Here is a 16945-nt window from a genome sequence, read left to right on the forward strand (position 1 = left end):
TTTATAAGTCTTTTCCCCAGCCCCACTCTAACAAGTGCAGAGAATCACTAAGTCAAACGGCTTGCTTTCTAGTTCACCCTTACTTCTGGGTTATCAAAGTCTGAACTCCTTATCAGTAAAGAAATGTTAATTAAGACAAGATTAACACAAGGATTTTTTTTTTTTTTTTTTAAAGTAGGCTCCAAGCCCAGTGTGGAACCCAATGTGAGACTTAAACTCAGGACCCTGACATCACGACCTGAGCTGAGATCAAGAGTTGGATGCTTAACCACCTGAGCCACTCAGGTGCCCCAAGATTAATGTGAGGATTAGGGACTGATAAAGCCCCATGTTGGTGAGAACAGTTACTCTCCTACACTTCTGGTGGGAGAAGTGGTACCTTTTTTTTGGGGGGGTACCTTCCATGGAAAACAATTTGGTAAAACCTATCAAAATTTAAAATTCAAATAGCCCTCTGAACCAATGGTTTAACTTTGGTTTTATTTGCTTTATTTTAGAAATACCAGCATAATGCACAGAGGTATACATATAAGGGGGTTCATCCTTGCTTTCCTAGTAATGGCAAAAGCCAAACAAATATGTGAAACAACCAAATGTCTACCAAAATGGTTTTAGATGAATGAATAAGTCATTTAATGGGAAGCTAAACAACTATATAAAAATAAGGGGGTGGGGAGAGGGAGAGATACCTTTGAAATGCGGACCAAAAGATAATGCCTGTCATACAGCTATGTGCAAAAAAAAGTTGAGGGAATGATCTTATATAAATATATACATAATAAAACCAACTAGCTAAACGTCAGCCGGAGCATGTGCCTACTACAGCAGAATATTCAAAGGCAGGGCCCAGGAATTTGTATTTATTAATAAGAAATCCAAGCTTGGAATCCATCAATCCCATTTTTGCATTAAAAAGAAACCAAAACCCCCCTCCCACGTAATCGCTACGTGTAAACAATGGGTACAGAAGCGCGGAGGACAGTCTGGGTGAGTGTGGACCTAACCGCCACACTGGCTGCTTCTGGAGAAAGTGGATTGAGAGAGGCAGGGAAGGAAGGGGAGCACTCGCACGGGGCGCACACACTCTCGCGCGGCCCCTCGCACGGAGCCCACACGGCCCCCACACGGCCCTCTGGCACCCCTGGGCAAGGCTCACACGCTCGCATGAGTCCGTGGACCTTCTCCGGGCAGCCTTCCGGGCGCTCCATGCGGTAGTCCTTCTCCAGCAGCTCATACACCTGGGACAGGTCAATTCCTGGGTAAGGTGACATGCCGTAGGTGGCAATTTCCCAAAGTAATACTCCAAAAGCTACGAGAAAAAAGAAAGACAGAGCTTGTTGAAGGTGTATGAAATGGAACTCTCCTACACTTAAAACTGGCTAAACCTAGGTAGCGCACATGAGAATTCCGCCCTCGGAAGCAGCCCAGGGACATCCTGCCAGGCTCTTAATGACCAACAGCCCAGGACAGAAGGAGACGTTCAGTTAACACCCTCCCCACTCCACAACGAGCTGAACGGGGGGAAGAAACTGGGTTGATCAGCCCCGCCAGTGTCTCTGATGTAATGAGACCACCGTGCTGGGATTTACGGTGGAGGACCCCGACGGCTGGAAGTCAAGAGGCTATTTCTACTCCTAGCTCTGAGATCGGCTAGCTAAGTGTCTAAGACAAGCCTCCTCTCCTCTCTCGTGTACAGTATCCTCTCCAAGGCCCCTTCTAACTCCAAACAGTTCATAAAAATCATGTAAAACTGGGACACCTGGGGGGCTTAGGTGGTTAAACATAGGACTCTTGACTTCAGTCCAGATTAGGATCACAGGGTCATGAGATCAAGCCCTGTGTGGGCCTCCATGCTCAGTATGGAGTCTGCGTGGGATTCTCTCCCTCTTGCCCCTTCCCCCACTGGTGCACAGGACTCCTTGGAGAAATGGGTGATTCAGGTCCAGGACATGGAACGGACCGGGAATATCTTTATGGCCCCAGACGGACACTGTTAACGACTACAAGGGTTTTGTCAAAAGGACCAGGAGCAATCTGCAGTTCCCACTGGCCATATAAGAGACAAAGTATCAAGAAGAAAAAGAACTGCAGTGGGTTAAAACATAGTCAACCATGTCACATCTATATTTTATATACACCTATATCATAATAGTGTCACAAAAGAAAACCCCCCAAATCTACTTGGTCATCACTGGAAGGCATTAAAACACCAACTCGTCTGTGTGAACACGGGTGAACAACAGCAAGGAAGCCAACAACGATGCTGCTTTTTCTAAACGAATGGTACCCCCGAGTAACCAAACAGCAGAGGAGGGTTTCTTCTTACAGAAGCGCCGAGCTAACGGGTGAATGAGGAATGGCAGAATTAGAGCAGCACCACTCGGCAACCCCTAACAGATCAGCAGATCTAGGCACTGGGTATCAGGAGCTGTAAAATCACACGGGAGGGATAATGGAGCCCAGCGCTGGCTTGATTAAACAGCACACGATGGCGCATGACGCTGTCCTGCTGAAAAGAAGTCAGACCCGAGGATGACCCGGCGGACCAGACACAGCTGCGCACATACCAGGAGTACGGAAGACAGAGGAACACACTGAATTACAGCGCGGGGTGCGGTGTGGGAGACGTGGAAGGACCCAGGAGGGGGTTTCTTTAACAAACAGACAGCAAAGGCCATGGAAAGACGGGGTGGGAGCTTAGACCGGACAGCACAGAGGGCGCACCGACCGCCTGCCTGGTGTGAACAGTGCTCAGATCTCAGCTCAAGCAGCCGGGAGAAGTAGGACTTTTACGGCTCAGCTGGAAATGCAAACGCTGACTGCATCGTGATACTCAGGAATTACTGTCAATATGGGGAGGAGGGGCACTGTGGCTACAAGAATAAAGAGCCATCTTTGAGAGACTCCTACTGAAATATTTATGAACAAAATCATACGCTATCTGGGATCTGCTTCAAAACCGTCGGGGCGGGGGCGGGGGCGGGGTCAAGGCTGCAGGAGAACCACGACTGATGGCCAGGAAGGGGGGTGATGTGTGCACGGGGCCCACGGTGCAACTCCGCCTTCTTCAGTGGATGCTTACGACCTGCCACAACAGGAAGTTCTTGAACAAAACATCTAAGTACTGGCACGTGAAGCTTCCAAGGGCAATAATCTATTTAAAGCCCAAACCAAACTGCACGGCTTTCCCTGCTCAGAGGACCCTGTGTGCCTGCAGGGCTGGCTAACTGCCCCTGCAAACCCAAGGAGCACGCCTCGGATGAAGGCGGTGAGTTAGTGGGGGAGAAAAAAAGTTAAGCTGAATTATTTTGGAAGAAAACACTGGCTTTTACTTCACCTTGGAGAGAAAACAGGAGTAAAGACTATCAAGTGAGAAAAAAATAAAAAATTCAGTAATAAAGGAAAAGAAGTGAAGGAGCAAGAAAGAGGCAGAGAAAAGGCAAGGGGAGTGAGGACAAGAGGAGACGGAGCCCGCCCCGGCAGGGAGGGTTGACCGCGAGCAGCAGCAGCCCTTACCCCAGACGTCGGACTTGATGGAGAACTTGTTGTAGGCCAGGCTTTCTGGCGCTGTCCACTTGATCGGGAACTTGGCCCCGGCATGGGCGGTATAGGTATCCCCGGTCATTAGCCTGCTCAGGCCGAAGTCAGCCACCTTCACCAAGTGGTTCTCCCCTACCAGGCAGTTTCGGGCAGCAAGATCTCTGGGGAAAGAAAGCGTTTATCCGGGAGTGTGGCCAGCTTTCCCGGCCTCACCAACCCATCACCAGTGATCGAAGGCGCGCTCCTGACGGCAGGGTCCAGTCCCCTGGGGAACACGTGTGAGCACCCCACCGGGAGCACGGCTCATCCCTCACATCCGCCTGAGCTCCCACCAAGGTGAGAGGTGCAAGTTCATTACCCTGGGCCACCGTTACCCTCATCCTTAAATGAAGCTGCCTACTTCTTAGGGCTGTGGTGAGTGGTTGTGAGTTAATATGTAAAGTGCTTCCACTCATGCCTGCACATCTGTGGTCACCAAGGGTCTGCCCAGTTAGGAAAGCTCTACGCCAGGCACGGGGAACAAAGGCATCAGCCAATCCTCAACTTCCATCAGATGGAATCTACACTGGGCCCATCCAGACTTGATAAAGGACAAAATAAAATAAAGCCCACAATTTGTGGAGCCCTAAGAAATAACATGGAGGACACGGGGAGATGGAGAGGAGAAGGGAGTTGAGGGAAACTGGAAGGGGAGATGAACCATGAGAGACTGTGGACTCTGAGAAACAATCTGAGGGGTTTGAAGGGGAGGGGTAAGCCTGGTGGTGGGTATCAGGGAGGGCACGTATTCCATGGAGCACTGGGTGTGGTGCATAAACAATGAATTCTCATACACTGAAAAGAAATTTAAAAAATTAAAAAATTAAAAAAAAAAATAAAGCCCACAGCACTTCCTCCCAAATTGTGTTTCACACTCTCCTATTTCCTCCTGATGCTTATCCAGACGTATCCTACAAATTCTCTCCCGTATAACCAGCTTCTTCTCGCCTCCTGATTGTCCCAGGGAGGTGGGAGTCTGATATCTGGTCCGTGGATGCTAACCATGAAATCACAAGGCAAAACGGCAGGAAGGAATGAGAAGAGGCAGCACCTTCAGGCGATGTCTGCCTAAGATAGCCCGATCACCAGCAATCAGAGGGAAATTAAATGCAGAAGACTTGTGCCTAATAGGATTTTGGTAAAGCATTTTAAGTTCATGAAATGAAAAAGGAGCGGATCTACCCATGCAAAGCAAACCAGAAGTCAAGAAATCTCAATTTGCAGCCTCAGAGGGTTCACCTTCTTGAGTGACAGGAGCACATGAATCAGGCTCTCGCGCAGCCCCGGAACGCTGTCTTACAAGAAGCGGCCGGCCTTTCACACGTGCTGCTCTTATTCCCCACTACGGAATCTCATGTACGGGCTCCACAGTTGAGGTAATTGGGTAGGAAAGTTCACAGTGGTGGCGTGGAGAACATTGTGTATAAAAGTCACCAGCAAAGCCCGTCAGGCCCTGTCCTGCTCAGGCCGTCATTCTGCTAGGAAGCCATTTCCACCAGCAAGGAATGCGAACACCAAGATAATTGTGGCACGCTTGAAGGTCAAAACACTCCAGGATTCAAAACAGCAAAGCCGCTTAATTTAGAACTACACATACACAGTTCTGACAATCACGGAAACATCCCTGAGCCAGAGGACAGCAAGTTAAGTGGAGAATGAAATGATAATAAAGAGAAAGGAGAGAAACCGCGAAACACAAAGAGCCCGTGCACTGGCTGTGACCGCGAGCCTGTGTGGGAGCCACGCCAGCCCCCCCGCCAACCCCGGGGGAGGAGGGCATCCCTGACGAGCGCCCACCGCGCTCCGCTTCCCGGGGCGTGCTGATTATCAGGAAGGATGCCTTTGATGAACTTCATTTAGCATTCCACGTCGTCGTCCAAAACGGTGCTGCGGGAAATAGTTCTTAGTGCGGGGATTCACTGCTCAGCGGGCCCAGGGTCCAGGCCTGCTGAGTTGGGTCCTGGACGCATGCGTGAAGCTGGTGAGGCCAGGAACCCAGCGCCTGCCTGTGGTCCACGGCCCACCGTGTTGCCTGCACTAAGGTGAAAGGCTGAGCCCAAAGACCTCGTAAGCTGGAGCTCTCTGTAAAAGGTGGCCGGCCCCATGGCCACTCCGTGGCTTTGCGGGGAGGGCTGCCCCGCCAGGCGCCTACCTGTGGATAAAGTTCTTCTTCTCCAGGTACTCCATGGCTGACGAGATCTGGGTGGCCATGTAGAGCAGCACCACGGCATTCACCTCCTGCCGGTTACACTCCCTCAGGTAATCCAGCAGGTTCCCGTAGGTCATGAACTCAGTGATTATGTAGAATGGGGGCTCCCGGGTGCAGACCCCTGCCAACAAGAGAAACGTCGAGGGCTTTGGTGTGCTGCTCCGTGGCCGAGTGCACCAACCCCGGAAAGGACCACGCAACAGAAAAGGGCGCCTGAAATGGGTTCTGTCTCTGCCTCTAAATCTGGGACCCAACCTCTGCCACAGTTGCAAGCACTCGTGGCTTGTGCTCACGTTCCTATGGGAGGGACGCGGCCGCGCTCTTCTCTTCCTCTGGGGCCCCTGACCTCCAACAGAAGAGGCTGCCATTGAGCTCAGAGGCAAAGGTCGGGCACACGCCAAACAGCCTACAGCACTGTCAGTTCACCCCCACCACGGGCATGTCTGCTTACAGAGTAACTGCAGTGAGAAACGACTGGAAATTCTGGTCTCTGAAGCCATTGGAGATTTGCATACGTCTGCTTTTAGGTATCGAATTAAAGTAGTAACGTTGCCCTCTTAAGAAAAAAACAGGGGGCACCTGCATGGCTCAGGTGACGATCTCAGGGTCCTGAGATCGAGCCCCTCACTGGGCCCCACGCTGGGTGTGGAACCCTCCCTCTCCCCTGCCACACCGTCCCACACCGGCCTCCTTTTTGCCACGGGCTGCGAGCCGGCAGAGGACAGACGCCCGCAGCAGAAATCCTCGTGCCGCGGGCCGCTCGCCTCCTTCGCAGCACCTGCCGCACCCGGGGGTTCAGCGAAGAGGCCCTCTCGCCAGAGCCCCGCGCACTCACCGAGCAACTGCACCAGATTGGGGTGCTTGATCTCTTTCATCACTGCAGCTTCTTTCAAGAACTCCTCCACCTCCATGGTGTCCTCCTGTGGGGAAAAAGCGGGGGAAGCTGTTTCAGCAAGGACAGTGTTTAAGCGGGAAGCTACCGTTTGAATGGTCAGTACAATCCGGAGCTTCGGCCGCCACCGCCCTGACCCACCAGCGCCAACGGCCACCGAGAGCGCAGACGGCTCTCCCTTCGGTGCTGACCTTGTGACTTCTCGCCCGGGCCAATAAACAGATGCTGGCCACTGGCTTCTAGGGGCTGTGATGGAGAGGCTGGTTCTACTTCCCTAACGAATAACTGGTTTCCAAGCAGTCCTAAAACACTTCACATTAACAAAAAAACCCCGATGACACAAAAAGATACCGTCCAACCAAAGAAGACCCGCACGTCAAAACATGACAGAGGACGCTGCACGGCACAGGATTCTGAGCACGTGGCAGCCCGGGGGCCTTGATGAAGCCATCGCCACCACCCACGAGGCAGATTTCCTCAGGTTCTAAAAAAATCCTCCTCCACAGCCCCCGATGATGGCTTCATGAGGTCAGGTTCTAGCAAGTTCACCGGATCGAAATGCCATGCGGAGACAGAGGTATCCGCAAATGCCCAGATCATACCGGACGCCCTGTCTGCACTTCCTCAGGTGCTCTGGGTCGTGCTCAACTCTGGAGGGCTGCGTGCCCTGCCCCGCACACACCCTGCCCTGCACACGGCGTTGGCCCTACCACGCAGGAGCCTTCTGCAGCCTGCATCAGGTGAACCTCTTCTGACTTAAAGAACCGATGCCCTCTGGCCAAAACAGTGACAAGCAGGTGGGGGCAAATGACCTGGTGTGTCTGTCGTGAGAGGCCAGCTACAAAGTCTAGCAGGAGAAGCAGGGCGCCTCCCTCCAAGTTTCAACATGGAGTCTACATCTGTCTGGAGAGGAAGGCTGCATGGCGGATGGGAAGTGATCTGGAAAACTAGACTCGCCTGAGAGGAACCCCCTTTTTTTAAAGAGATTTATTTGAGAGTAAGTGAGCCAGAACGCATGTACACACACACACATGCACGCACGCACACAGGGAGGGGCAGATGGAGAGAGAAACCTTAGCAGACTCTCTGCTGAGTGCAGAGCCCACGTGGGGCTTGATCCCGTGACCCTGGGAACATGACCCGAGCTGGAACCAAGAGCCGGCCACTTAACCAACTGAGCCACCCAGGTGCCCCTTTATCCACCGTACTTTCAATGTGGCACCTTACACATTGTACCTGTGCCTTGGGAGACAATGAGCTCACGCCCTCACCGCAGCATCACCGTGGCTGCGCCATTCCTGCCGCCCCTGCACGTGCAAAGACTTGCAGAGCACAGGCCATCCTCTGCCTAGCGTGTCCCGGCTGCGGTCACTCATGGTTAAAGCCCAGGCACGACCAATGAGGACACAGGTCAGCCCATTACCACTCAGCTTAGGGTTCCGGGAGGGTGAGACTCAGAAACAATTTACCGCTCCTTAACAATGGTCAGCTACTCTAATGTCAATAACCACTGCTGTAGTCTCCGCGTCAAGCTCTACAGGGGACAAGAACTCGTCCCTGCCACGGCCCCATTGGCTGTTCAATTCTTCCGAGTCCTCTCTGCTCCTTAACATGCTCTGCAGGCTGTGCCGTTGGTGCGTGGAAGGCTCTGATCCGCCGGGTGACACGCTAATGCCGAGGCTGGAGAGCACACGCCTGCCGGAGTCGGAGAGCCGATGCTGCTCACGTAAGGACCAGGGGCTTTAAGAACCTTGCCTGGCCAGCAACACGTTCAAAACACAGCTGTCCAATAAAGCTTTCTAGACAAGTGGAGTTTTCCTTTTAAAGTGCCACATAATAAACCACCCACAGTGAAATCATTTCACACGTGCCCTTATAGCTACGGACTCTTTTCTGAAAGAACCATGTCTGGTCTGGATCTTGAGAGGCGTGGACATGCAGAAGGAACAAGAGGGCTTTCAAAGGCACCGCGTCCTCTTTTTGTCTGTCTCGCTCTCCCCTCATTCATACACACGCACGTACACGTGTGGTATAAATAATTCCTTGTTTTTTTCTTACAGGACAATCGGCGTGAACGTGTCTCCCCCTGCTGGAATCAGGCCTGGTTCAATTTATAACAGACACTACCAGCAGCCTCAGACTTCTGTAGCTGTATTAAACTGGAAACAACACCCCCCCCCCCATGCTATCTTGTTCTATTCCTTGACTTTAATTCAAAAATCTTCCATCTTTTTTTGGAAAGGTCTTCCATTTACAGAGTAAAATAAAATGAACTCTGATCAATGAGGGGAAAGCAACACCGAGTAAAGACTGAGTTCCGGCCTTGTCTATTGGGAGGGCGATGGGCCAGCCGAGCTCTCCTCACGGGGACTGACCGGCCTGGCCCAGATGCACCCCAGGGCCTGGCCGGTACAGGGGGTGGTTAAGAGGGGTGGCTTCTGAGTTACACAGACCAAGCCCTGCCACGGCGTGGCCATGCTTAGTCACTCACAAGCCAGGTAAGGGAGGTTTCTCGGCGTGTCCCCTTCAGTCCACAAACAGGGAGAAGAGCTGCCCCCGCCTCGTGGGCAGGACTCGGCAAGCGGGACCCACTACTGTAATGACGACAGTCATCTCTGTCCCTGCGATCGGCTAAATACAGTGCTTCTATGAGAGACAGGCTGGGTCTTTAGTTAACACTGCTTTTTGGTTTTGTGTCTCACAGACACACATTCTCTGGACCCAAGATGTCACGGGTGTTTTCCATCCAGCTTCAGCCTTTCTGCTCACTGGCCTCCCCGCCAGCAGAGGCATTTCACAGCATTAACCAAGAACAGTGTTCGTGTCACTGGTGCTACACAGCCCTGAGTGCCCTTCATGGCTCCCCGAGTCCCAGCAGGGACCACAGTCCTGGAGCAGGGTCCACAGAGAGCTCAGTTTCCACACCTGCCCCTGGTTCTCAACCAAATGTGAGGTGAGCAAGGTCACCACCACAGTGAAGGGCCATCCCACAGCCCGCAGAGATGGGGCTGCAGAGATGGGGTGGAGCTCCTGAGCCAGGCCGAGGAAGGGGGTTCACCAACCAGGTGCATGAGAAACCACCTCCCACAGAACCCCCGAACCCTGGTCCTCACACACACAGGTGTACCTAGCTCACAGCCAGAACAAGCGAGCAACATGGTGACAGTGCGTTCTGAGATGTGCCACCTCTCTCCCTGTGCACAGCCCCTCGGGGAGCCAGAGAGCCAGAGCACGTGACTGTCCAGTGCTGCCATGGAGCCCTTCCTTCTCTGCTCGTTTCTGGAGCTCTCTAACAGGACCAGCTTCCTGGGGGAAATACAGCAAACAAAAGCCAAACCCAAACAGACCGTGTAGGCAAGGACAGGGTCACCAGTGCCGGCCGAGTGCAAACTGGTACCTGCTCCTCGATCTAGCGTACCCTGGGGAGCTGAGCACTAGGACAGTCCCCACATATCCAGCGAGAAGAATCCCCGTGGCACGGTCTGTAATAGCAAAGGGTGGCGAAGAACAGCAGCGCGCGGAAGGCTGGTTTATGTTAGACACATCCGTGCACGAACAAGAGCGCCTTACGCGTACTGACGAGGAACGCCTGCACGTATGCGGGCACCAGAAGGCACGGGGCCGTGTCGACAGCATGCTGCCACATGGTTCAGAAAGATACCCCCCACAGACTTTTCTGGAAAGTCACACAAATCAAGGCAGGACACTATGTGCGTATATTAACCTATTTGAAAAAGAGGTAAAGAACCAAGTACAACTTTAAGTCTTAACATTTTTCAACAATGTCACTTCCCACTACTTTAATGGTAAATCTGTCAGTAGCTTAAGAGTCTATCCTAATGCCACTAGATCAACAGTAGTCTCCCCCAAATTCTATGACTTCCAGAACTGTTTCATGGGGGTGGGGAAAGGACTTATAAACAGACTTTTGGAATACACCTCATCTGAAATGTGGGGCTTTCTTTACTGGACAGCTGGTTCTCTTAGGCACGTCCCGCCTGTGATACCGATAATACACAGGTAAAGGTAAGCCTAGGACCTGTTGAATTATGTCAGAACTCAAACCAGCAGTTCCCTTCAGGAGGCTTTTGGTTTAATTCCAGTTTCCCACCCATAGAGGGCAGCCTTGTGCACTCCTGTTTCCCAGTCTCTTCTGGTCTCGGGCCCAGACGGTACAGGACCCAGTGTGGCCTGGTGGATCACTATGGAGCCCGGGTTAAAGCACGGTTTTGCTGCCTCCTGGGCCGCCTCAAGACGGGTCAGCAACACAAAATAGGTGGCAGAGGGGGAAGGAGACAACGGAGACTCAGGTGCCCCGCTGGGTCCTGGAGAGAATGGAAGATCCAGCTGTAGCCGAAGGGCAAGTGAGTGTGGGCAGGGAAGGGGATCTCTAGGACTCGGAACTGTGGTTTGTGTGTTTTTCATGGTGTGTGAGGAATAAGCAGCAGAGTGACAATTAAGGAAAGAGGAAAGGAGCTGGGCTTTGAGGCAGGACGCCTGGGTCAGTTCCCCTGCCTCCCTCCAGTGCAGTTTCCTCAAGCAGTGAGCACAGGAGGACCCTTCCCTTACGGTGGTTGAAAGGATTAAAGGAGAGGCTACAGAAGGAGTGTCCCACCCTTCCGGGCACGTAGCAAGAGCTCAATAAGGATGAGCCATTACTGTCATTTAGAACCCAAAGTTCTCAACGTCTCCAGTGGAAACAAATGCCCCGAACAGTGACACTGACCTCATCTGACAAGTGGGAAACCTACCGTGACACGACCTCATCCGACAAGTGGGAAACCTACCATGACACTGATCTCATCTGACAAGTGGGAAACCTACTGTAGAGATGAGCTTTGTGCAGGGGAGGCAAAAAAAGGGGTAATTTATTTAGCATTTGCTTCCTACCGTATGTTGGGTTGACAAACATCTCTAGAATATGATGCATTTCCTTTTCCCTAATTAGCTATCAGCAGAGGTGACGACTCCCAGAAATCCATGCAATTAGATTCTGTAATTTTTTTCCCCCCAACTGTGGGACCATAAAGTTAATAAAGCTCTTGGGGAAAACCATTAAAAGTATAATAAAAGTTTAATAATACATTAGAGAAATATATTCTAACATGCACACAACTTCCAAATAATTGGGATTCACTGGTATAAGAAAGCCACCACTGCCAGTGACCTCCAGGAGGGGTCCCTCCTCCGGAATGGCCATCTTCAGTTGCTCAGGAAACAATACCACAGTATCCGCTGCTGGGCTGTGTTTCCCCCACATTTCAAGCTGTGCAAACTCTCACTCTTTCTAAAGCTTTCAGACACACCTTCCCTGGATGGAAACCTAGTGTATTTTGTGCTTCTGTTCTTTCTTGTTTCATTTTTGCAAATATTGGCAAATGTGTGGGTATTGCCTGGGCCTTTAACAGTTTCTCAAGCTGGTCAAGACCCAGAGCCGGGGCTGCTCTTCAGTCCAGTGCCAAATTGAGCTGCTGGAGCATGAGCACATGCCTTTCTCCCCGGCCTCACCTGGTCTGGCGGAGGTGGGACAAGGGCTGTTTCGTTTTTCCTATGGCTCGCCAACATAGCCACCTTTGTGAAGTGCAAATCCAATCATCTGTGCACCCAGTGCACCCCACTGTCTCCCGGATAAAATCCCAGCTCCTCAGGCGGTTCAAACCCTCTGCAACCGCACAGGCTCTTCACCCTCCGCCTCGGTCCAGGCCTCCGCTCCCCCCGCCAACTCCTGTTCCTCCCCTATGGCACCAACTTATGGTCTCCTTCGTGCTCTCTCCCTGCCAAGGAGAGCTCACCAGTAACTCCCCCCGCCAAAACCTTATTCCCAGGCGGTGTGACAGCACCCCGCTCCTGCCTCTAACCTGGCACCTACCACACCACACCGCGGTTCCTGTCATAGTGCCCATTTCTCCTCCTAGCTACACTGTTCCACTACCTCGACTAGCCTGAAGGAAAGAAGTCTATTTTCACAATCTCAGGGTTAAGCCCAAAGTCAGGCAAACAGAAGAAAGGAACTCGATAAATGCTTATTGTGTTTTTAAAAAATCATGCCTGGAAAGTATCCAGGAGTCCTCAAGGTGATCCCAAACCACGTTACCCCCACTCCGCAACCTACAAGTGTCAGTCCTGCCCAAAGGACTGATCTAAGGGGACACAATCAATAAGAGTGCCAGGAAGCAAGCCACCCTTGGTTTCTAGAACTAAAGAACACAATCCTTTCTCTGAAGAGTCACTTTACGTCAACCAGAACCCGTAATTTCCACTTTACTGTGCCTCTGAGTAAAGGCAGCAGGGAAGTAACAGAAGCCCTAAAAGGTGATCCGGCTCCAGGGGTCTCCAAGTGTGCACCCCACAGACTCCACAGAAGTGTGTGCACACACTTGGATCCCTTCCTCCCAGTCATGGATGTTTCCATTCTTTTTCTTGTCCAGTGGCTACAGGACTGCCTCCTCTCTCAATCCCTGTGCACGTTGTCAGTGTAATTGTTCCTTTAAAGCAAGTGAAAATAGCGTAGGTCAACACTAGGGGATGCTCTGGCCACGGGTAAAAGCTCAGCTCACATGTGGAAGGCAAAGACAGTCGCAAGCAAAACCTGTGCTTGAGCCTCCTCAAGATTTCAAAGGACATCAAATCCGCCAGAAAACTACAAACCCCACGCTTGAGCGGAAAGGGCGAAAAGTCCTAGTTAACAAGAATGACCCTCTGGTACCTGAGTCAGTAGGGAGCCCTGACGCTTCCTTCAGGCCTTTCTACACCTCCATTTCCAGAGGCCTGCACTCACACCACACAGAACTGGAACCTGCTAAAACACCCAATGCTCTGCCTTTCAAATCTGCCGACAAAAATCCACAGAACAGTCAAATGCGTTGTGGTTAAATAAATCCCCTTCTTTCAAAACTTAGTTTTTTTTCCTCCTTTTAACTCTCATAGGAAGTGATCCAAATGCCACACAGAGAGAACGGAAACCCACGGCTTTAAAAGAATCTTGCCATATAATGAAAACACTTCTCCAAATGACTCATCTTTTTACACGAAAAACCACAGCCCTTCTTGGCTCTCACTGTATGGAGGCACACGGATGGAGTCGGGGAGAGGGGCTGAACCCGTCTGAAGAAAGGCCCACAGAGGCACTTCCTGGGCACCGGTTACCCAACTCAGGCCTGAGCGCAGGGGCAGGCCACCGAGAGAGCCGCAAGCGGGCAAGGGCGGGGCTGGATCTAGCCGCAGCAGGCCCAGGCCTACCTTCAAGGTCTTCACGGCCACCGTCAGGCTGTATTTCTTCCACACGCCTTCGTACACCTCCCCGTACTGGCCTCCGCCCAGCTTGTGCTTCATGGTGATGTCCGTGCGCTCCATCTCCCACTTGTCGTAGTTGGGGGACACGCCGTAGATGGTGGGCTTATTGCGCTTGGGGGCCGGGTAATGGAGAGTGGTGATGAGCCCGTCGGCCACAGTCGAGTGATGATGAACCAACTCAGCCAAAGCGTTGAAGCGGCTCTCTGAGGAGACGTAGAGCTGAGGGAAACAGGACAGCTTTCAGCCCGCAGAGCGCACACAAACCCGAACAACTCTGATAAACCAGCTCTGCTGAGCCTGTCAGTGCACAGCAACCCCTCAGATAGACGGCTCTCCACGCAGGACGCAGTGTGCAGAAGACCACCCATGTTGTGTTTCTCTACACATGCTGTAATTTACTTGCTAAAGCAGAAGGTGTAACAAAATGCCTCAGGGCCTTTGCATCTGCTGCTCCCTCTGCCTGAAATCCTCCAGCCACCTAATCACCACATTCCTGGTTCTCTCTTACCATCCTGAGCCTGGCATAAATGTCAATGTCACTGCAGTCACCTGACCTGGTCATCACCTAGCACTAGTCATCATATCGCCTCTCTTACTTCTCTGCATTGTACTTATCCTGCTTATTTGGTCGACTACTTACTGTCAACACCTCCTAGAATGTCAGCTTCATGAGAGCAGAGCCCTAAGTTGTTTTAATCCTGTGTCCCCAATGGGGAGAATAAGAAATACACAGCACGTAATATGTACTCAATAAATAGTCGGTGATTAAATTAGTGAAGAACACAACTTAGTACCTATTTGCTGATTAAAAAAGAAAGCAAATTTTAAAAAAATCATTATGCTTATTACCTAAAACCTCTAATTATTATTTATAATTATATAATTATCCAGAACTACATAGTCATCAGAGATGGAAATCACTAAACAAAACATCAATCTTCTTCTCATTCTCACATCCTCAATTTGGGCTAAAAAGCTTTGGCAGCCCAGACTCGAAGACCCCAGCCGGATGCCCCTGTGGGATGCCCTGTCAGCACACTGCAGGGGTGAGTGTGGGGGGCGGGGGACTGGAGGGCCACACTAGGGCCGCACAGCCTCCTCTACTGTGGGGGAGTCAGGAAAGGGGCTTTCAGACACCAGCGCAAGCGAGCCTCCCTCTGAGATCTACAGCGGGCTCTGATCCCATGCACAGAGTCATGCACCTGTCACTCTCGCGGGATGCACCACGGAAGGAGGGAGGGACGGGAGCAGGCTGACAGGCCAACAGAAAGCAAGCGTGGATGGGGACAGCTATTTTTTTTCTTTTTTGGTTTGTTTCAGTGAAGTGGTGAGGGAATGCTTCCTTTGCAAAAAAACAATTCCACGTTAAAATCCAAACAGGACATCAGGCTCCAGGGGGACAGCAAGTAACCAAACCTTCTAACTCAAGAAGGGCAGCCAGCGACTGCGGAAGGTGGGGGGCAACATTAAAAATGACAGCTCCACGGATAATACATTGTATGTTAGTAAAAAAATTAAAAAAAAAAAATGATGACTCCAGGGACTCAGTGGGTCACGCCTCTGCCTTTGGCTCAGGTCATGATCTCAGGGTCCTAGGACCGAGCCCCGCATTGGGCTCTCTGCTCAGCGGGGAGCCTGCTTCCCCACTTCCCCGCCCCCCTGCCCCTGCCTGCCTTTCTACCTACTTGTGAGGTGTCAAATAAATAAATAAAATCTTAAAAAAAAAAATGACTTGGGCGCCTGGGGGGTTCAGTCATTAAGTGTCTGCCTTTGGTCAGATCATGATCCCAGCATCCCGGGACCAAGCCCCGACTGGGTTCCTGCTGGGTGGGAAGCCTGCTTCTCCTTCTCCCACTCCCTCTGCTTGTGTTTCCTCTCTCTCTGTGTTTCTCTCTGTCAAATAAATACACAAAATCCTTAAAAAAAAAAAAGTTAAGAATCACAACTTGCCCTGACTACTGAGATAGAGGAGGAACTGGGTTTGGAATAGCGGTGATGTGTGGGGCAGGAGGGAAAAAAAGGAACAGGATCAGCTGTACTAGAGCTGTAGCTATAGTATCTCCATTACTGAAAAACAGAAAAAGGAAGAAAAAGCCTGAAAAACATGGCAGGGTTGGTTATGGAAGGCTCCATCAATTCCTGTATGTTTGTAATAATAGATAATTAAAATATTTTAAAAGAAGAAAATATTAACAAATACATGAGTCGATCCCATTTATAACCCTCGAGAAAGTAAACAGAATTCTTTCTTCCTTTTTTAATTTTTTGCTTGGGGAGATAACATAAACAGATTTTTAAAACTCAGGCAAGGGAAGAGCAAACTCTGACTTAGAGTTTTGTAATTTACAATCTTTTTTTTCTTTAAATTATTTATTTGAGAGAGCACATGCGTGCACACAAGCAGGGGGAGTGGCAGAGGGAGAGGGGAAAGCAGGACCCTGAGATCATGACTTGAGCTGAAGGCAGACGCTTAACCAACTGAGCCACACAGGCACCCCTGTAATTTACAATCTTCTGGTTGCAATCCTACTAAAATAAAATTCTGAGCAACCCAAGAATTGTCCAGAAGGATCCCGCAGCTCTGGGGACTTGTCCCTCTGCCAGATGGTGCCCTTCAGTGGCAGGACCTTCCAGAGTGAGCGGAGGGCCCACTCGGAGGCCCCACTCACACCTCGGAGCACCTTAGTCTAAGGACAGCAGATCAGTTTCACTTACGGCCCAGAAGAGCGCAGAGAGGTGCTGGGGGAGGCGGGGAGCAGAAGTCAGTGCCACTAAGCCTGCGCTTTGCCCGATGTCCACACACTGATGTACAGGGCACTCCTGTAGGTGGGCATTGCTGACACAAGTGCAGTTCACGGAGAAGACCAAGTAGGATGTGGGGACAGCCCCTGATCCCACCCCTCTTTGGAAAAGTCTGTCAGTCATCCAGTGACTTCACTGTGGATGCCAAGTGTTCCATGCCCTCTTCTTTT

At 51.2% G+C, this 16945-nt stretch overlaps 1 protein-coding gene across 4 annotated transcripts in view; it reads right to left on the minus strand.

The window, feature by feature from the left end:
• Positions 1 to 16945, minus strand: part of ABL1 (ABL proto-oncogene 1, non-receptor tyrosine kinase) — a 139663-nt gene that overhangs the window by 11876 nt on the left and 110842 nt on the right. For all 4 annotated transcript variants that reach the window (XR_004277661.1, XM_032308734.1, XM_032308731.1 and 1 more), the window contains exons 4-8: positions 13920 to 14192; positions 6624 to 6708; positions 5732 to 5909; positions 3517 to 3701; positions 1157 to 1309 (exon numbers count right to left, since the gene is read on the minus strand). Coding sequence is in view for 3 of the 4 variants with exons in the window: in XM_032308734.1 (XP_032164625.1) it covers positions 1157 to 1309; positions 3517 to 3701; positions 5732 to 5909; positions 6624 to 6708; positions 13920 to 14192 (874 nt within the window). In the remaining variant the exon portion in view is untranslated. The remainder of the gene's footprint in view (positions 1 to 1156; positions 1310 to 3516; positions 3702 to 5731; positions 5910 to 6623; positions 6709 to 13919; positions 14193 to 16945) is intronic.

Source organism: Mustela erminea, chromosome 12 (genome assembly GCF_009829155.1).
Source record: "Mustela erminea isolate mMusErm1 chromosome 12, mMusErm1.Pri, whole genome shotgun sequence".
In the NCBI taxonomy this organism is placed as follows: Eukaryota; Metazoa; Chordata; class Mammalia; order Carnivora; family Mustelidae; genus Mustela; species Mustela erminea.